The 22,033-nt window shown below is 38.6% G+C and overlaps 1 protein-coding gene across 13 annotated transcripts in view; it reads right to left on the bottom strand.

Annotated features, from left to right (window-relative positions):
• Window positions 1-22,033, bottom strand: part of PTK2 (protein tyrosine kinase 2) — a 226,338-nt gene that overhangs the window by 103,162 nt on the left and 101,143 nt on the right. For 12 of the 13 annotated variants that reach the window (XM_076329035.1, XM_076329036.1, XM_076329037.1 and 9 more), the window contains 2 exons: window positions 21,206-21,372; window positions 12,414-12,501 (listed from right to left, as the gene is read on the bottom strand). In XM_076329035.1, coding sequence (XP_076185150.1) covers window positions 12,414-12,501; window positions 21,206-21,372 — 255 coding nt within the window. Of the gene's footprint in view, window positions 1-12,413; window positions 12,502-21,201; window positions 21,373-22,033 lie in introns of those variants that run through there. The other variant, XM_076329040.1, reaches the window with a different exon arrangement.

The following is a 22,033-nucleotide window of genomic DNA, read 5'->3' as shown; positions in this document are numbered from 1 at the left end:
ATTCCACTCATGTTTTCCCAGTTTTACTCTGCAACTACATGCACCAGAACTTGACTAAGAAAATTTCAAAAACTCTCCCAATCCCAACAATTTGGAAGGAAAAAAAAAAAAAGTATTGTGAAAATTCTCAGCTTATTTGTAAGACAAAAGTGAGACATTTTCACCAAAATGCTGCAAGCAGACAGTTGCCTACTTGAGTGCATAATTTTGTTAGTGTGACAAGCAGAAAAAAGGGGTTTTTTTTTGCACATCCCAGTCCAGAAGAGATGGACATAGGTATTTCATAAAGGTGGAGTAAACTACATATATTCCTTCCACCTCACATTTCAGCCAACAGAGACTCTCCCTTGCTGATTTATTGTGTGGGGGTGTGCGTGTGTGGGAGTGTTGTTTCTGAAGTTCCTCAGTACAGCAACATGGAGTTTCAAGTCTTTCAAATTCACTACATTATTCAACCTGAAGAGTGGGATAAAAATGCCTTTATCCACCTAAGAAATGAGATGAAAACATAGAAAAAAATACCCTCCTTCAGTGTCTACAAGTGACTAATAGCAGTGTTCACAAAATCAGTCATGACATCCTCTCATCAAAATTAATAGCTGCACTTGATTATCATAAAGCACTGCATATACGTTATATACACCTATTTATTTTTGTGTTTAAACTTTAGAAGGTATACAAAGAGATTATAAGCTTCAGGAAGCATATGGTCATAATCTTGTGGTCTAATTAGATTGAGCAGTGTCCTATTATGGATGGCAAAGGTAATAAATTGATAGAAGGAATTAATTTTATCTTGCTTTTTTTTCAGAAACCTGTCTGCACACATTCTTCTTTAAATTTCAGTAAGTCTAAGGGGGGGGGAAAAAGAAAGCAGATTCAATTTCTACTCCCAGAATACTAATGAGAACGTCTCTTATCACCTTTAATTTTACTTGACTATTCTCTTTGAGATGGCATTAGATCAATGCATGAACTAATGCTCGTGCAAAGATTAGATAAGAATTTTGCAGGAGGTTCAGCATGAGCTGCATAACCTCCTAAGGAAAAAGCCTGAACAAATATTAAATGGAAGAGACGCAAAAGATAATTTAATGGTAATTAAGTGCACTGCCACAGGGCAATTGAATAGTCTTCCTAGAAAGTCTTTTGTGTTTGCTCAATTATTACTTTTATTGTTATTGTTGTTAATATAGTTAAATGAGAGAAATGAGAATATTTTTTGTCTAAGAGAAAAAAGGCCCTATCTTTAAGAGCATAGAGCCTATATACATACAAAGAAACAAAAATGAAACCGACAAATTTAAAGAATTCTACCAGTTTTTTCTGTTTACTATGAATTCATAGAATCATGGAATAGTTTGGGTTGGAAGGGACCTTTAAAGGTCATCTAGTCCAACCCCCCCTGCCGTGGGCAGGGACATCTTCAACTAGATCAGGTTGCTCAGAGCCCCGTCCAACCTGACCTTGAACGTTTCCAGGGATGGGGCATCCACCACCTCTCTGGACAACCTGTGCCAGTGTTTCACCACCCTCAGCGTAAAAAATTTCTTCCTGATCTGTGGGTTTTGGAGATACTGTTACCTGTGAGCTCATGTTACACCTGCAGAACTGCCCTCCTCGGTGGTACGCGCAGACCTTTACTTATGGCTTGGAAGTTCAGTTAACACTATGCAATGCCTGGAGGAAGGCTGAAGAGTACATCATCAAGATATATACACTCTTCAAGCAGATCAAGTACCACTGCCGTTGTTCTGCTCCCCATTTTAGTTGTTCAGAATGGGATCTCTCCAAAGGCTAAATCAGAAAAAACTGTAGGATGCTATTTAATATAACTTGATTTTACCTAGTTTGTAAGACAACACTAATTTTATAGAATTGTCACAGAAACCTGGTTTTGAAAAAGCCACCCCAAAAAAAACAACTGGCCAAACGAGAAACAGCAAAGCAGCAACCCTTACTGATTTCCACCAACCCAACAAAGCCTTTAAAGTACTCCTGCTAAACCTGTGTGGCATTACTTCAGTTACACCACATACTAGAGACCAGATGCTCTGGCAGTCATAAGACTACGTGAAGCCTGTAATCATCTCAAATACTTCACGGTCACAATGTTTTAGCAATAAAAATGCATAAAGTTTAACAATGCAAACACTTAGATTTACACCAGGATTATGAAGTCAAGTGTTATATTGCTAAAAGCCTACACACTTTTTATTTGGTAACAATCAAACCCCCAAAATATTATGTCTTAAGTGAATCACTTAGGTTCATGTTGCTTGCAACACACTTTCTTCCACTTACTTACCCATTTTGCATTCTAGCAGAATGTGCTTATCTGAACTTGCAGAGAAAAATCTATTGGAAAACAGTTTAAAGGAGGATAGAGACAAAAATAATTTCTTGCTGCAAACTGAGGTGTTGATTTCAAGCACCTTTTCCCTCGGATTGTTTTCTGTAAATGTTCTAACAAGTTTAAATCAGATTTACAATCAAGCAGGTGTACGCTTTGGAGGGGGAAAGGATTAGTCTATTTAAGTTCCATTAAACATGGTATAATGGAAATGCAAACTACTTCAGGCTTCCGGATGAGTACTACTACAATGTCAGTGTTAGAAGAAGTAACTGTACTTGCATTTGCTCGTTCACAGGCTGGCGAATAAGAATCAAAGTGTGACCTACACTTCACATTTGTAGTTAACTTCTTGGTCACAACAACTACGAACAGTCTGCTACAAGGAAGGATGCAATATGTGGAAAACATGAATGCCAAGCATACATGCACCTCTCGGAGGTAGAAAAAAGAAGTCTTTTACATGTCCTGATAAAATAAAAAGTGAAACAAAACTGCCACACACACCCCAACAGAGACCACCTGTGTTCAATGAATACATGCTTAGAAAGGGCAGTAGTATTTATAATAAACAAGAATTTTGAAGTTCAACATAATCCCATGCCACAATGTATTTCTTGACATATTGATGTCCTGATATTCAGCAAGAATTAGCTTTTGTTTATTTACCTTCTGTTCTCACCAATATTTTAAAATATTTTTTTCATCACTATTCTTCACTGGTTAGCCAGAACAAAAAAAATATCTCTTATGTCTCTAGTCTTTTAAGCATTAAAAGTTCAAAGATGCTCTTAAATCACAAGAAAAGAAAGGAGGTAAACACTGAACCATAAACTAATAAGCTTTTTCCACAAGGAAGACAGGCATGTAAACAAAAGCCCAGTTTCATTTCTAATGTCAGACTTTTAAAATATTTGGTTTTTTTACTTGAATGGGCAAATAACTGATGGTGTAACTTCTAACTTCTCAAAATTTACTAGGAAATAATGGGCACTTTCCTAGCTATATAAATGGCTAGCAAATTCCAGCTGGTACAATTTAAAATAAAAACTGAAGACAGAGGAAAGCCCATGTTTGTGAAGATGGAGAAATTAGAGAATAGCCCTATGCTAGCACACATGATTTAAGAAGAAATCTATCACAGGCCTCGTATTTTATATACCAGCTGCTACTTTCAAAAGCCATCTGCTTCATTTTTCTGCACACAATTTTTTTATGCAGCTGCAGTATTTCAGAAAAATGTTCACCCAGGCTGACAAGTCATCTTTCCAGTGCAGTTCACAAAAACACCATGCTGGATTTAAATTTCTTTATTAAGAACAAGAGTAAAATCATTCTGAACTTCGTATCGAATGTTTACCAGGAGTTTAGGGATTTAAAAAAACCTACTTGCTGTGTCTTAAAAATATATTTTAGGTTTAATTTTGTTTATATCCTTAGAAATTATTTTAAAAAATTATCAAACTTTCTATTGAGTTTTCTTTTCAAGCGTAACTACCGTGGAAATTCTTTAGCAACAGTACTATCAAATGGTGTCTCAAAAAGGGCGAAACCAATAATTAGCCACTACACTGGCTTTCCCAGCTCATTTAATGTTACCAAGAAATTTCCCACGGGATAATCTCTAATTTTTCAGGAGGACAGTTTAAAAATAAGCAATCTATTTCTCTTGCTTTACTTTCAATGTCTATGACCTACTTACACAACTTAGTCCTTTTTTATTTTTTTTCAAATTGACATTGCTTTGAAAACTGCATTTAAACAGCACTTCAGTGATTAAGTACCCCCTAAAGAGTTAAGTGCATAACCAAAAAAAATCACCACCACAACACCTAAGATATTTAGATAAGAAAACAAAGAAACAAAATGTCTTCTGTACTCCATTTAGTTAAGTAGCATAAGAATCGTAATTATAATAGCTTAACAAAGCATGGAATACAGAGATTCACATTACACCATTTTCCCCTTATCCATTTGTACTATCCAGGTATTTTTAGCTGGTGTTTTTTATATTCGGAAATTAGGTACTTGTGCTTAGTTAGTGGCATTTATATTAACAAACACAACCTTCCTCTTAACCTTCCTGTATCTGCAATAATTATTTATTTATTCTCCTTTTTAACAGCTCAGGTGTGTTCCAGCACCTGCTTTTAATCATTCAAGTTTCTAATACCTGAAGGTATTTTGGTGTTTGTTTTTCATATGTAATAGCTCACTCTCAGCCACCACAGAAACTGCTCATCAGGATCTTTTTTTTACACTAACACACAACACTTCTGGTGACATTGGTCCTATGAAATTCCAGTGAAATTTTTCCCGTGATTTACCAACTCTTAAATTCCAGCTTCTGTAACATCAAAGTCCAGAATACCTGAATGTATCTGTCATAAAAGCTGATCTTCAACAACTACTTATGTGACCAAGACAATGACTGAAACATACCACATTTGTTTTCCCCACAATTTCACATTCAAAATGAACAAAGTTGCTCCGTGTTCAGAGTACTCCTGTTCAGACTGCATTCTGTTCCACACTTGCAGCAGGTACTACATGCAAGTCCACCACAATCCATGACACAGCTCTTCTGTGGTACCCTATCAGACATAATTATCTCAAATATTCTGTAATCTGTCTTGTAGTGTTAAATGCATCACAGAAATGCTGTAGCGTACCCTGGGACAGATACATCATTAACTGAATGCGGAACAGTTGCCCTATAAAACTACTTATATCTGTAATCAAACTGCAAAAGGAGATGGCTCCTCCAGCTTTTCACAGTGGAGTCTACCCTCATTTACCAACAGCAGATTCCTGTAGGACACTGATTTTTCTTCACTACAGAATCAGAATAATCAGCTTGAAAGAGTAGGGTCCCAACCCGCATTACTACAGCTTCAGAAATCTTATGCAAAATTAACCCTCAAAGATTTGTGCCTCATCTGCTCTGAATGAAGTACCATATGCACAAAAGCCCAAAGCGTGCTTCTAATGCAATCAGTATTTTTAGGAGCCACCTTAACGATCATAATGGTAGTTTTAAAAATATGCACAGGAGGGAAACACATGTGTTTCCACCCCTATTTACCCATCTGATAATATTAGACTTATTATAGAAGATAAGTCTACATTAGGGAAAATTAAGGCTTTGGCCTTTTCTAGTGGAGTTAAAAGCACTGATTCAGTATCAGGATAACATTCATTTGCCATCTGCCCTCAGCTGCTCCTCCTCTTCGTCTTCCAAGGTCATAGTCTCTGTATTATCTAGAGGTGAACTTTGACATCTCTAACTAATTTTGGAAGCTCCTCTGTTAATAATAAGGGCATTAAGAGATGGGGTGGGGGGGAAATCAACTTCTGACGAGGCATTGTTAGGGACAGAATGGCTAAAAATGATCCCTTCTGTCCAAGTGGGCTGATCTCCAGATGTCACCGCAATATATACCGCTGCCTCTCAGATCTCGATAAAGTAGGACTATGCTCTTGGGAGCCATATAGTACTCAACCTACTAAGCATGCCTTGCTAACAGCTAATTTTAAACTTCTCTCCAACACAGAATTTTGCTTTTCCAGAACAAATGAGTCCAAGCATCAACGTGAGTCAACTTTTTTTTTTTGTCTGATGCATGTTCTATACAACCTAATACAGTAATCAGAATAATATTTTGTTCAAGATTACTAACAAAGTCATATCCACACATCAATACATGGAAACCTGTCCTGAGCATTTTAAATTTATCATCTTGAATTAAGAGTAATTCACATATGACTTCAAGAAAGCCCACAAGCGCTGTTTTCACCACTCTGGTTGACAGGCGGAAATTTTAAATCAAAGCAGCCATTTTTCTCTGGACTGAGCTTGGCTGACTATTTAAGAGGTATTTAGGAGTACCAGTATGTTTTACATTCCTATCATACAGCCCTGCTAACAGAAAGCAGACATTTGACACAGAACAGTTGGGAGATACCGAAGTAGCTACACAACGATACAAACAGCAAGATCTACAACAAGAATGTCAGCATAGTTTTGAGAGTGTAAATCAACTTTTATAGTTAAAAAATGAGTACTTTATGAGGAATTGTGCATTTCAGCAATTTCAAGAAACTGACCCCTGTAAAGGATATCTCACTTATAATTGCTTTTACAGGCTGTAAGGAGCAGGCAGGTGATGTTCAGTTTGATTTATATTTTTATCATTTAAAAAAAAAAAAAATTAAGTATCTTTTAAAGCAATTCTTACATTTATTACCACTTCCCTTCAGGGCACAGTTTATGTGTCAACCATTAACTCTGCCTGAAAAGATCTTTTTTTTTTTTTAATTTTTTGTTTTAAACAGGCTGCCAGTATCACAAACAATGCCAGCTTTTCTCCCTATGTCCTTGATTTTCCTCAAAGCTTCTCCTGTCAAAGTCATTTGCTTTAGGTCTCCTATTTTTATTAGGCTGTAAGAGATGTTGTTATTTAATTAGGTTAAAGAGTCTAATTCCCAGACTGCGCTTCAAATTATATCTCATGCACCTAAGCCTTATAAAACTTTAATCATTAAGTTATTACAGTAATTGCCTGGACCTGAGATTTCCTACATGGTGGGGGACAGCGTTATAAAAATAATTTAATTTGTATGATGCATTTATCTGCCACAATATAAAAGAGAATTTTCATTTAAGGAAAAACATTTTAAGTGTCAATATTGTCTTCACAGACACTACAGAGACAGAGCAAAAAAGTGCCATTTGCCACAAGAAACTTTGCCTCCTCTTTCTTTAGAGGATTTTCTTTCTTCTTTTTTTAGAAGAAAACAAGTATTACTTTTTTCCTCTTTTCTTTTTAAAAAACAGTTCTCGTATGAAAATGAACCTGCATTGTACTTGTCTGGTGAAACACAGAATGCCTGTGGCACAGAATTCAGCTCGATTTTTGCAGAACATCATTCACCCGCCCCAACTTTGAGATCATCCTCTCTCTGCTTGCAATTCCTTCTCTTGTGCATTACACAAACTTTGGCTCATTTTAAAAAGCAAAACCAAAACGTGGTCCAGTCCTGCGGTCTCCTTTATTATATACATGTACACCTCCTGGGCAGCTCCACACTGCAGGCTAAATGAGGCAGCATAGAGAAAAATTCTACGCCGATAAACATGACCTTTTCTTGTTCTTCAGGATCTAAAAAAACCCCAAAAGTTTCTTTAAAAGTCTTCTGTTTGAAGCACAAGGACAGCAACAATGGAACAGCTGATGCCTAAGAGCTGGTTCTCCCCCCCCCCACTCTCATACAGATGCTTTTTCCCTTTTCATCAAGGGATAAACCATCTCCAATTACTGGGGGCTAACACGTTATTCAAGGATAAATGTGTGCAGGCTCTTGTCCCACAATAAAAGGAAGGCAATTCAAGTAGCTTACGTCTGATTCTCATTATATGAATGTTTTTAAAAGCTGTATTCTATCTTGATGTGAGATATGGCTTTCCTTCATCACTCAGCTATTAAGGGAAGAGAGAGAAGCCTGTCCCCTTTATTTCTACCTCCCAACAGCCATGTCGCTGGAATAGAGGGAAAGGAAGACACTTGTGGTGAATTTCACCAACACTTATTTAAAGCAACTGGGAATGCTCCCAAAAAGTACAGGAAAAATGTGAAATCTAATTTTCGTTACTCAAAAAACTCCAATTTTTAATTCTCCTTTTGTACCCTTATGCTTGTTTCCTCTGAAGTTTTCTTGACAAATGGTAAAAATTCATGCGAAAGATAGATATCTTTATTCTTTTGAGATTTACAAAACAGTCCACTGAACAAAAAAAAGGTTACTTACTGATAAAAATTAACTCACGGTATTTTTACTCAGCAATCTTGTGTACTTCATGTTCAAGGTTTTGGGGGTGGGGTTAGAGTTCACTTTGGTTCAGATTTGGGTATACAATACAACAAGACACAACTGGAGGCTGGCACATAAAACCCATGCAGCGAGCATCTGCCAACTGTGCAGACAACCATAAATCTCGTGTTTCCTGATTGTTTAATACTTTAACCTCACAATTCAAACAACACTGGATGGGATCCAATTTGCCTAATTCAGCTGAAATTGTAAGCAGTTGGGCCCAGAGGAATAATAATACAGTGAGTGCAACATCACCACCTAAATGTTCTGCTTCCTGAAAAAAGAAGACACCTCTGAAGACCTGTCATCCACTATATTTGACACCTTCCAAACAGGCCAGTAAGAAAAAAAAAAAGACACAATTCTAGCATTAGGCTGCTGATCAGAGCTCTCAACTGGGATGTAAAATGACATCTTGAACACAGAACTCCTCCAGTCAAGAGGAACGGCCTAAGCATGAGCCTCTCCCCCATCTCAAGTCTCAAAGCTGAAGCACAGCCTGAAACACAGATGCTTCGACAAACTGCATGGTTATCAATATTAGTATGACTAATTCTGATGTTACAAACAAGTTGCATGGTTCCCCTCCCTCACACACACAAATTTTAATCCTGTGCTGTACAGACTGCAAACCAGAGGCACTCTTATGAAAAGTCTCGTTAAGTGCCCTGCTTTTATACTTCCAATTAGAACAGCTTACGCCCACTGCAGATGGCAGAATGACCGCCACTGATTACAAACGGCTGTACGTCGAGCTACAAACAGCTCTGGTCACAGGTTCTTGACTTCTTCTTGAAAATAAAGAATATCCAAACCAAAGAAAGGTCACAGCATCCTTAAAATAGTCAAAATTAAGACGGGGGTGTGTGTGTGTGTGTGTGGAATTTTTCACATATTAAGTCCAAGCTGAGAAGACTTAAATGCTTCCACCAATTTATACAGGGCAATGCACTCATTGAAGTGAATGGGAGTAGTCATGCATGTGAAGTTACAAACGTGTGCCAGTTTTCAGTTTAACAGCCTGGTAATTGTGGTTTGGGTTAACTGTATGAATAAACTGTGTCTGTTGACAGCAATTAAGGTAACATTTCGTTATCTTTACAAATGTTCTGTGCTTTTCTGGAAGATGAAGGTCACTTGAGGATTCAGTCACTTACTCAAACTTTCAGCTTCTTTTTCAACAATACTGCTGCTCTGTAACTCAAATTCAAGAAAACAACTACATTTTTTAAAATCCATGGACAATTCATGGGTGACAGAGGTCACCGTATTTCTTTTCCTTCTCCATGAACTTTTTAATTTGATGTTGTACATTTTTAATAAGTCAGACAACATGTGTTTAGATGTTATCAAGTTAGTAATAGGTTCTCAGCCTCATCTTGAAAAGAAAAATTTAGTCACGGGCAGCATCTGGTCCTCAAAATCTTTTTTTCTCATTTATAACACATGAGACAGCAATGTATTTGACTTTTACAACAACAAATGCCAATTTGATTACAGAAGTGTTATTCCGTTGGATTTTTTAAAATTCTGTAATTGGGTCCTACGTTCATTCTAAGTTATTTCTGTGCAGAAAGCTCAAGATATCTATGTATGCATGTAGGATTTATGTACATTCTGTTGTTCTTGCCTATATACAACATGTGTCTGATGACATGATGTGTCTGATTGTGAAGGGTGAGCTGTGGTTAGCAAGACAGGAGGTTAAAATGTTGTGGGAATGACAATGAGAGAGGAACAGAATGTGAAAAATCATCTTTCCTTGTTTTTACACATCCCCCTGTGTTTTAGGTCTAGTTTTATGATGCGTTTTTGAGCGTTATTGCTCAAATTCTTTTCCTGCCTTCTTTTTGTAAGTCAGTGGGGTTGCCTTAACACTTTACCAGATAAAAGAAATTGTCCCAATTTATTCAAGAGACCAAATGAGACTTATGGAGTAAAACAGAATCATGGACAGAGAATGACAGCTCTGAAGAGTTGTGCACCTGATTTCCATGACAATGGAGACCCAAATACCTTGCAGCACCCCAGAACAAAGAACAGTGACTTTTGAAGAACTGGATTTAGAAATGCCTTACGATAAGGTGGACAAGAAAGGGGAAGAGAAAAAACAATGGTATGGTGCGCAGAGGAAGGAGACAAGAACCTCTGATTTTCATTTTATGACAGAACTAGGATTCAGGGCATTGTCAGATACACGCAGCTGTCATCTTTGCAGCTCCTGCTGACCTTCATAAGCCTTCCTGCTATTCTGAGCCATTTGTATCTGTTTCTAATGATTTCCACAAATTTAGTAAAACCGTGTTTCTCAGAAAATGCTAAAAAATATTCCTCTGGCATTTTAAATTCCTTGCTTGAAAGAAATAGTTCTCTGAGGCACAAATGAGAGGACACTGCAGGCTTTCCAGCTCTTGGATAGGTAAATGCTGGAGTTCAGGAAATTATTTTGGAGCTCATCACCCACTTTTGCATCATGGAAAACACAAATCTCCTATGTTTAAAGCCAGTATGACGAAAGTCACTTGCTGCTAAAGTAAAAAGGAACACGATTTTCTTGTTTCTAGAAGAACCCCTGGCAGTACTAAAATGTTGCCAAAATCCAGACATTTTTAGGCTGAAACAAGCATATCACACAGATTAGTTAAACCAGAATGCTAAGTCCAGATAAGCACTGCACTAGAATTGTCTTCTCAGAAGTCAACGCCATCATACATCAATACAATAATTTCATCACACGTTAAAAAAAATTAAAAGGCATTTACCTAAGGCAGGAATGTGTGTGTGTACAATAAAGGATAGAAGACATTTAAGAAATTAGTATGAGCATGTTAATTCTATATTCTGCTTTCAGTTGAAGTACTGGACACAGGGGAGGATTATGTTTTCATCTTTTTAGAAAATAAAAAGAAAATTTAATCAGAATTACTGTTTCCTGGTTCCTCATCTGCAAACGTGTCTGTTCACAAGGGCAGAATAGTGCCACGCTTTGGACCAGCTCCAGTTATATCCTAATTTTAGGGGATGTTGCTCAAGAATTATGGTATGCCCCAAGCAACCAACCTAAGATCAGGATATTTTTGAATGTGGCAGAGACACAACAAAAAGAACAGTAGTCCATGGGAATAGTTTTCCTTGATAGGAGCCTGTGGTTTGAGTAACATTATCAGCACTTCATATTGTTGTTCCTTTGACAGAACAAAACGCATCAGGTAAAAATACAAAAAAAAAATTCCTATTTCAAAACAAAACTCCAGAGCTTTGATGGTGTAGCTCTTGAGCTCTGCCGTTTCAGCTGACTTAACAAGCCCTCTCCCCCTGCCCCTCTTTCCTACCTCATTCCATCTCTATCATGACAACACTACATAAAATGACTCCTTTAAATAATCTAGATTAAAACTAATCCTCCATATAGCAGTGTAAAGTATTGCTTAAAACTATGACATAAAAACATATCTGGTTCACAAACTTGTCACCATTAGCAACACAAACTGTTTGTTAAGCACTAACAGTATTTCAGTATATGAATATAGACATCATACCATCCAGACACTGGGAAAGACCCACCTAACGTAGCAAATAAGTAACTTCAGGTTTGAATTTTCACAGATGCATGGATTTTTGAAGTTAGGGAATACTATAACCATTCTAGTCCAGACTCCTCTAAAAGATAATCCCAAGAAGTTTTACTTTGAGCTTGCCAGTCTAAAAGCAGATTAAAATTATTTAAGTGAACAAAATGAAGATTTAGGTGCTTAATTTATAGAAACTTTCACTATTATTCAGTTTTACTAATCAGTAAGAGATACTCAAATCAAGAAAATAACCTAATAATGAGTGGAAAAAACGTTCCATGGTTGTAGTGAAATTGCCCAGTTATTTGCACTTGCAAAAGTAAAGAAATGCGGCAATCTAATAAAGTGTGAAATAACTGTAAGAAGCCAGCTGAACAACAGTAAATTTTATCTGAGTTAAGACGACAACTGCAGAATTACCTTGTCTTTGGAAAATATTCCTCATCATTTCTCAAGGAGAAAGATGCCATGGGCTTCGTGCCCCTTCTGCTTTATAATCGCAACCTTAAATTTTACCAATTTCTGTTTCTGCAGTAATATGTTATCCGCATAAACAAAGGCAGAATTTTCCAAATTGATGCCAGCAAAAGAAAATGTAGTAGAACTGAACATACCTGCTGATAGAAAAAATTTAGAGTTGGTTTGTCCTCAGTGAACTGGTTTAGAAATCCTTTTGGCAAATATCGAATTCTCAATTCATATCTGAAAAGCAAGAAAAAGAGAATTAAACTGGTGAGACAAAAATAATAATTGAGATTGCCTCACAAATAAAAGACGTCTTCAAACATTCTTAAAAATAAGGATAAAAATCGAAACAAACTCAGAAAACTAAGGGGAAATTTCCTCTTTTGACTACTCAGAGAACTAAACTGGAATGCAATACCTGACATTTCATAAAGATGTTTACAAAGGACCTTTGTAATAGAAGCAAACATAAAACCCTGCTGCCTTCTCAAAGCTTCAGTGAGGACTGAAGCATCAAGACAATGCTGGACCTGGAGCAGATAAGCTATCAGGTCCGGATCCATGGGAAGGTAGGCTTCAAGTAGGTGAGGACAGCAGATGAGCTGCCATACCCACCAACATGACCCCCTGGCAACAGCTTTTATCTTTAGTTATCACAAGCATGGTACTTAAAACACAGATCCCACTGTTCCAAGTAAGAGTGGTAACCAGTGTTACCCACCAGGGAGCCACATCCTACAAACAAAACAAGGGCTTACTCAAGGAACACGACTCTGCTCCTTCTCTGATCAAGTGCTGCAATATTCACCTCTGAATTGTTCCAAAGGTTTTGAAGGGATTTCTCCGTAAAAAGGTTTCCTACTTCCTTCTTCATCATCAAGATGCACGCAAAAGCCGAATGAACCAGTTTTCAACGTGACAGTCACGTTTTTCAAGTTAATAGTACACCACGGAGCAAAGGAGATTCAGAATTAGCCTTGATCCATGACATATACCAAATGTGTATCCCTTCTCAAATGCTGAACTTCTTCCAATCCCTAAATGTAGCGTTATTGTTTGTCCTGCAGTTACAGCCCATGATTTTTGACACACACTGCATGCTTCCTCCTCTAACACACTCCTGCAGTGAAATTCTGATAATAAATGTCCTCATCCCTTTGGGTGTGCCAATACAGCATATCCTAAGTATAAAACTCTTCACAGCCCTTCCCCAAAATAAGTATATTTAACCATCTACTCATGATGGTAAGAGCAAATATTGCAACATTTCAATCTGTTGGTTTCAGCAGGACAAGAACTTCTTTTCAGCAAGTGATTTGGCTGCCTGTAATCAAGATTTATACGGTGAATTGATAAAAAGTTACTAGGAGTTACTGCCACTTATGATTCCACTGAAAACAGAAGTTCCAGTATTCTTCTTTACTTTGAAATCATTGTCCCATTAGAAATCACTAAAATAAGGAAAACATTTAGAAACTGTAAACACACGCATACACACTGTATACAAACTAGGAATACTTAGAATTAAGTTTTTTCATAGTATGGCAGGTTTATTTCATAAAGGAAAATGCATGCTCAGTCTTCTTGTGCAAAGAAAACATGCTCCTAAACTGAAGAGTCTTCAGACTGTAGGATATAGAAGAGAGGCGGAGGACACCTGAAAGAGTGTAGGTTTAGACTGGACACAAGGAAGAAATTTTTTTACGATGAGGGTGGTGAGACTCTGAAACAGGTTGCCCAGAGAAGTTGTGGATGCCACATCCCTGGAAGTGCTCAAGGTCAGGCTGGATGGGGCTTCGAGCAACCTGGTCTAGTGAAAGATGTCCTTGCTCACGGCAGGGGGTTTGGACTAGATGATCCTTAAAAGTCCTTCCCAACCCAAACCATTCTCTGATACGACGACACAGACAGGTATAAACAAAAAAAAGATTCAAAGTCACAGTTAAGACAAACTCTCAAAAATTACTCTAATTGAGAAGGCACACAGAATCACCTTGTATTGCTGATCAGTGTTTACATTTCATGATACATAGGAGGTATCTAGTTACTCACTAAAATTTTAGGTATAAGCCAAATTGTACCTGCAGGCATTGGTAAGTGCTAGGGAGAGAAAGCAGCGCGAACAGTGTCCAGAAGCAGAAAAGCAAAGCCTCCCCTATTGCCTGCTTCTGCCATATCCCCTCAAATCTACCGTTGAACACCACTGCAGAGACTGATATGGAACAAAGCAAATCTGTGTAAAAAACCTACTTGCTTGCATTTTTTTTGGCTCTATAATCCCATGCATTTTAGTTGTCTTTCTATGTTTTAAGATTAAAACCAACACTGTTCTCTGAAAACTGTCCTTATTGATTTCTCATCGTTTCCCAGGTGCACTTTCTCCTGCTATTCTCTCCTCATCCTTTATCCGTTTCGATCCGAATTCCTCTCCATGGCAGCAAGTTTCCATATCACCTTCCAAGCCTCACTGCATGAAACAGTAAGCAGGAAGAATATTCAAAAGTGAAGATCCAACCTTTGAGCAAAGAAAAGTTGACTGACCTGATAGCTGACTGACTGGGTAACTGGTTATTCATATTGCAGTATCTCCCGGTTAATTAAAACATAATTTCATCCTTTCCCATTGGAGCTGCACTTTGTCAGATCGCTGAATGTTAATACAAAATATGGCACCTTTTTATTATTGTTCTGATTAATCTTTGTGAGGGACTGGCAAATACATAGTGAAGGCTAACATGCAACTCAAGGGTATTAGCATGGCAAAGAGAATTTATAAATCAGTGAAGTCAACTAAGGAAAATTCAGGATCTTCCAAACTAACACAGGCCACTTTCTTGGGCAAAGCTACAGCTTTGCCAGAACAGAATTCTACATACTTGGTTTGTGTACAAGACACAATACCAGCACACAGCGCTTCTGGGGGACAAGGTATGGACAAGGTATTTTCAATTATTTCAAAGCAAAGAAGAATAAGTTTGTAAGCGTACCTGCCCTAAGGAGTTGTATAGGGTGCCCACGCACTGGCAGCGGAGGCTGCAGGGTGGCCTCTGTGAGGAGAGGCCAGGGCTGCCCCATGCTGGACACAGCCCGTTCCAGCCGGCTCCAAGGGCCCCACCGCAGGACACGGCTGAGCCCCTCAGCCAAGTTGGGGGAGCCTGGGGGAAAAGAGGTGCCAGAAAGGGCAAAAGGCGGCACAGGCAGAGGAGGAGGAAGCCAAGGAGGGAGCAGCAGCAGAGGGACCCCGAGGCCGGAGGAGGAGGAGGAGGAGGGCGGGAGGTGCTGCAGGCCGGGAGCAGGGATCCCCTGCGGCCCTGGAGAGACCCTGCTGGAGCAGAGACCCACCCTGCAGCCCGGGGAGGGCCCCAGGCCGCAGCAGGGGGATATTTCCTGCAGGAGCCGCGGCCATGGAGAGCCCAGGCAGGAGCAGGTTGTCCCTGAAGGGCTGCAGCCCGGGGAAGGGCCCGCGCTGGAGCAGGGAGAGGTGTGAGGAGGGAGGAGCAGCTGAGAGGGGCTGTGATGGACTGACCACAACCCCCATCCCCACCCCCTGTGCCCCTCGGGGGGAGGGATTAGGGAGTGAAGGTGGACAGGGTAAAAGGGGATGTTAGGAAGGTGTTTTAATGTTTGTCTTTGTTTCTCACTACCTGAATCTATTTTAATTGGCAGTAAATCAAATCAGTTTTCCTGAATTTGAGTCTGTTTTGCCTGTGACCATACTTGGTAAGTGATCTGTCTTTATTCTTGACACGCAATTTTTCTCATCCTATTTTCTCCCTCTGTCCTGTTGAGGTGAGGGAGTGAGGGGTGCTGGGTGGGCATCTGGCAGCCAGCCAAGGTCAACCCACCACAGGGGTATCAAGCACCTGACCTTCTAAATCCGGGAAGTGTTATGATTCAATGCATGTGTTTCAGACATCTTATTTCATAATAGATACTGAAGATGGGGTTGATTTTTCACACTATACAAATGAAAAGAATCCTTTATTTGGCCTCCCAATGTACTAAGAACAAATATTGCCTAGATACTGGTAGCCGCTCCACACCACCTCTTTCTGTTTTCCAGTCATCCTACAAGCCAACAATCAGAGACCATTCAGGCCTGAAGAAATGTATGTGGAACTGATCTCAAACCTTCAGCAGCATACATATTGTCTCAGTCACTCTGATCTAGACCAGGATGTAGAACACCTTTACTCTCTGGGATTAAAAAAAAACATATGAAAAGCAATCTTTCTCCTTTACAGGAACTTGTCTTCTTAACTGAGGATCCACGAGAAGTACTGCTTTTTGCAACAGGATCTCATGAGAAAATCAAGTAAGGCAAAAGAGCTTGGCTGGGACAGTCACCGAGAGTGACCTTCATTACCTACTTATAAACCTAATCTCTGACTACACCTATGGGAATGAAGAAGCTGACTTCCAAAGGCCAACTCAAGGATGGGCTTGATTTTCAATATCCTCTAAATCTACTGTCTTTGAAACACAGCCAACTGATGAGGATGACAAGTCCCTTTCTCACAAACGAGGTCTGCTTTTTCAGCAAGTACACCAGCTGATGATCACTTCCCTTATGTTTGATAAAACCAGAAGACTATACTGTGGTATAGATGCTTCCATGCACACACTGACACACATTACGGGCCTCCACTCAGACCTGCAGAAAGGTGGGCATCAACAGAATTAGCAAGTTGTATGGTGAAGTGACCTGTCCACAGCACAGCATACACTACTGAGCAGTTCTAGGAGCTTCCCTTTGAGTAACAAGCACTACCTGGGCAGTTGGAGCCAAAAAAGAAAGGATGATCCAACTCTTAATATTTTGTGGCACTGAAAGAAATAATCTCACCAGTCCCAAGAACATAGGTTGCTTCCAGCAAGTTCTAATTCAGTTCACATCAGCGGAAAAGTAACCAGAAAGGAGAAGAGGGGAACAAAAAGGGCAGACAAAGGAGGAGCCTTGTGTGAGTTTAATGAACTGAATCAGCTCGCTGAAGGATTAGACAAGCATTAAGGTGCATAGAAGAAAAGGGAAAGGACTGGATAACTGGAAGCAAGAGAGGGGATGAGACAGACTGTGGAGAGGAGAGGTACAAAAGCTTTTAGATCAACTTAGTCAACTCATTACATCATTCTGCAGGTGGTCTGGCCTTTGTGTCAGTGCCAAGGCATTTGTACTGCAGCTATCAAAACTTATAGTACAGGACTTGCTAAGCATTGGGGCATCTTCTACCTGTTAGAGCCAAAGCATGAATGTTGCCTGTTACAAGGCCCTACTTTACCTACAAACCTTAAGTATAGAACTAGAAGATGTCTACCCTGTGAGGAACAATTTGTTACTCAAACCTCTTGATTCTCCCCTTGCAGGACAAAAAAGACCAGCAAAGGGAACAGTGCTTTGACACACAGCATTTTTAGAGACAGAAAGGATAGCTACTGTGAGTGCTGTTGAAGGCTCGATATTATCAAAAATGACCAGGGTCGATGCTATGATTTAAGAGTCCCACATCCTGCTAACCCTAGTTCACCTAGCTGTACAGGGTGAAGATAAAGGTTAAGAGAGGAAGGCTCTTTAATCTTTCACTCTCATGCCCCTGGAAACACCCTATCATTAAAATATACTACTACAAGTGAAGATTAATTTCTTCATTAAAAAGTGAGTTTAACGCATGCCCCGGTCTGCCTTGCTAGCGTAAACACTAAGAGGAAACCTGAAGCAGACAAATCCACTCCAGTCTTTATTGCCTTCCCATAATAAAGCCCTGGGATTTTGTTTGTTTTTATTTCACTTGTCATCTGGGATCATCTGCATGCACAGGTACACAGGCCTTCATACAAGCAAATGCTTAAGGAAGAATTAACAATTTATGCTACTGTAAGATAAACCTAACAGCAGCAGTGTTATTGGAGTTCAGTAATGAACAAAACTCCCAGACTACATTTGGAACACTACAGTTATTCTAAAGCAATTGCATGGAATTACACTCAAATTACACAATGCTTCTGTAGTGCTAAATCTTGCATAACTCAAAGAAATAAGACAGTATTACCCAGTGTGACATAAAACACAGCAAACTCCAGAATACTTATTTCCTGAACAAACTACCACAAACAAATAAGCAAGCAGTTCCAATAATTATAACTGATCATTTTTGGCACCATGACTTAGATGCATTCGGAATTTTCTGATGCTGGATGGAATTATCTTCATTGCCAGAGAATAAAATAAAATGGAGAAAGGATATTTGGTTTGATACAGTTAACTAGCACAAACATTCCTAACGTAAACGTACAGTGAAGATGCAGGCACAGTCAATAAAAGGCTTCTGTCTGACTTTTATTGCCAATCTTTCTTCTTTGTAGGAAAAAATGAAGTATTAGGTCTTTACTGATTTTTATTTAAAACAAACAAGCAAACAAAAAAACCCACCACAGAGTTCAAACCTTTGCTATCATGCAAAATACAAACCCTTTTTACAGCAAGAAGGTGGTCAAAGTAGTATATAAAAGCAAACATGAGGGTGGGGAAAAAAAGACTTCCAGTAAGCAGTGATTTCCTGTTTGTCTCTTGCGACACAATTGAGGTTATCCACTGTCAGTTTGGCAAAGCTACACTGTGTGTGCTCCTGCACCTGAACTGTTTGCCATAGGAAGAGGGAAGAAAATTTGAAGTGACAGAATTTTGGGTGACCTTCTTGCCCTAAAGCCCACTATTATTTACTCTTCCTAAGCTCTAATTACAACTATGTCACCTGAAGCAAAATCATATCTCTGTCTCTTCCCTTCACTAGCCCATCCTCTGCGGGATTATAAACAGCAGAGCACCAAACAAAAGCTGCACAGATGGGAGACGGATTTTATTCTGTTAACTTTTGCATACAACCTACTGACAATCACTGTAACTTCCAGTATCTGGACTAGTCCAGGAGAACGTTTGAGATCTAATTTCTCAACACTGAATATACAGCCCTTTTAATTTAATGATAAAAAAAAAAATCACACGAGAGTCAGTTACTGGTTTATTAACACTACAGGAAGCTTTTAATTCAAGAACCATTCCAAGACTTCTCTCCCTTTTCTAATCTAACTATTTTTACAAGTACCGTCATATAATCTTAAACACTCTGTGTTATGGTATTACAAATATGACAGCAGCGTTTTGATTACGCACAGCAAATCTCCATGGATTTAAAAGGTATGTCAGGCTGCACGTATTCGATAAAACATTAAATGACACTCTGGAAAGGTATTGAATAATTTACATCTTGCCATAGCTCTTTCATGAGTATATTATATAATTCCTTTCCACAGACTTCAAAACAATCATCTGACTTTGCTTTTAAAAGTGATTAACTTTGTTCTGCAATGTGTACAATGCGAGTTGCACCGCCTAGTAAAATTGGTACTGACACTTGTACGCTATGTAACAAACATAAATTATTCACATCTTAGACGCAGCACTATTATCATGGAAAGGACTCAGGAATCCCTTACTTCCTACGCTGTGATTTTACAGTATTATCAATGAAAAATTTCTTGTAAGGTATGAAAGGAAAAATATTGATGCACATCCCAGAAACAATAAAACATAACATGCACAGAAGAGAATGTGCAACATTTCTGAAACCTAAGTTTTAAACATTCCTAATTTGTTTGAATTTGTTGCATTTGTTAAAATCAGGCCCCTAAAGAAAATTTATAAACTGAAGATTGCCCACTGTGACATCTGCTAGTATATAACTCCATTTGCAAGAAATTAAGTCTAGACTATTTACAATAATTCTGCAGAAGATATGTGTAAGCCTTTAAAATAACTAGCAACTTTTGTACAAATTGTCGTTATGAACATAAAACACAGAAAAACCTGCACAAAACCCCTGCAATGAACTAGTAACCATAGTAATCTACTTTTTGGTGTTCCCACAGGAGATTAGTACTACACTTAGTCTAATAGTATTTTAAAACTCTGAGCTCCCCATCTTCTCTAGTAGATTATTGTGTCTTTCTGCAGATAAATTTCAGTTTCCTCGTCTTTCTACCAGGAAAGTGGACAATCTTTCCCTTCTTCCCCTCCAGCCTACATCCTCTCCTGAGCATGCACCATCAGCTTAGTCTGCTAAAAAGCTGAAGAAAACTCAACCTTCAACAGAGCATAGGTCATACCACTTCTTTTGACCAACTAACTGGTATCATGAAAATACCTCAGCAAATGTACCTAGGCTATGAAAAAAAAACCCACAACAAACAAGTTCTGCAGTTACCTTTCTATTGTTCATTGCTCCTGGAATAACTGAAGATCCCAGTTAGAAGAAAGGCAAGATGGCACTCACTGCTCTGGGCCTCAATTCATTATCCAATAAATAGTTTTATAACTGAAAAGTTTTACAACTGCAGAGGGATACACTGATCTTTTCACTGCATTTCATTCTTTCCAAAAGTACATTTCTCCTATTTAGTCTGTATCTAAATACAACCAGATAATAACAGTATTTTGTTGTTTTCATTTAAATAACAAGATTTATCCTTTTAAATTTTCAGTGGTGTGCTTATACCACAAATAGGAATAGGATTCCTGTCCTAAAACTTTTAAGGATGACAAAACCTGAGATGGGGCTGGTTCACTAGATATATCACAAGTTTTGCAGGTTTTTGAGGACAAATGACTAGCAGATTTCTGCTCCTACATTATGCCTCCTCTAAATCCCAGGTTACACTTATCTGTCCTCCTCAGTTTGCAGGAAACCCCTTACAACAACAAAAAGCGTTCTTCACTGCTTACAGCTCTCTGATGTGAAAAGTTGTGGGGTTTTTTTCCTGTTCCATCACCTCTATTCCACCACAAGAGGATCTTCCTTAATAAAGCAAATTACAGAGTTGGTTTTAATGACAAGGCAAAAAGACTTATATGACTCGATGTTGACACTGAACAGATTTACACTCTTACTTCCATTCTTCTGGAGGGTGGGCTAGTTCAAATTTCTCTCTCACATTGGACACCCCCATGTCCAGGTGTAGCCAGTGAACCTCCTCAGACTGCAGATGACTGAGCCGTAACCCATAGCAGGCCACATTTTTCACTTTGTGACTGTCCACAATCTTCTGAATTATGCCCTAAAACAGAGAAACATACACTCCTTACAAGCCGTAAAAAACAATATATATTTTCTAAAAATTCTACAGTAAGGCTTTAAAATGTAACAACGTCATACCCTATACAAAATACTAAGCAGTAAATCAGATATTGCCTTTATTAAGAATACTAAATATGTTCAACTGTAAGCTGTTTCAGACAAACATTTACAATTTCTGAAGTTTTACCAGCATGGCTTCACAAAACATCAGTAAATACATTTCCATGCAACTTAGAGAAATAGTGGCTTAATTCTGATATGTAAAACAGAATAACATAAAAGCCAAAATATAAAAAGCAGATTTGTGGATGAAAGCAAGATGCATTTGTTCAAAAAAACCCACCACCAGCCTTTAAAAGTCACTCTTCGTCTACAGTTGGAAAATCATCTTAAGACTTTCAGCCTATTTAGTGCCCCAACAGCCAGGATTTGGTAGGTCACGTCACAACCCCTTGGTTTCCCTCCCCCTCTTCCCCCCCACTCATTTTCTCCTGAGATTCAGCACAGATCCCTTATAAAATGAGGCAAGAGATTATTATTTGGGAAGGTTCTCAAACAAAACAAACATCCTACTCATTTGTCCTGAGTTGAATTTCATAGTTTGAGGATCTTTTGCCTGAGAAATGAACCTTTCAAAAAAA

Source organism: Aptenodytes patagonicus, chromosome 2 (assembly GCF_965638725.1).
Source record: "Aptenodytes patagonicus chromosome 2, bAptPat1.pri.cur, whole genome shotgun sequence".
Taxonomy (NCBI): domain Eukaryota; kingdom Metazoa; phylum Chordata; class Aves; order Sphenisciformes; family Spheniscidae; genus Aptenodytes; species Aptenodytes patagonicus.
The sequence above is the reverse complement of the archived record's forward strand: the minus strand, read 5'-3'. Positions and strand labels throughout refer to the sequence as shown.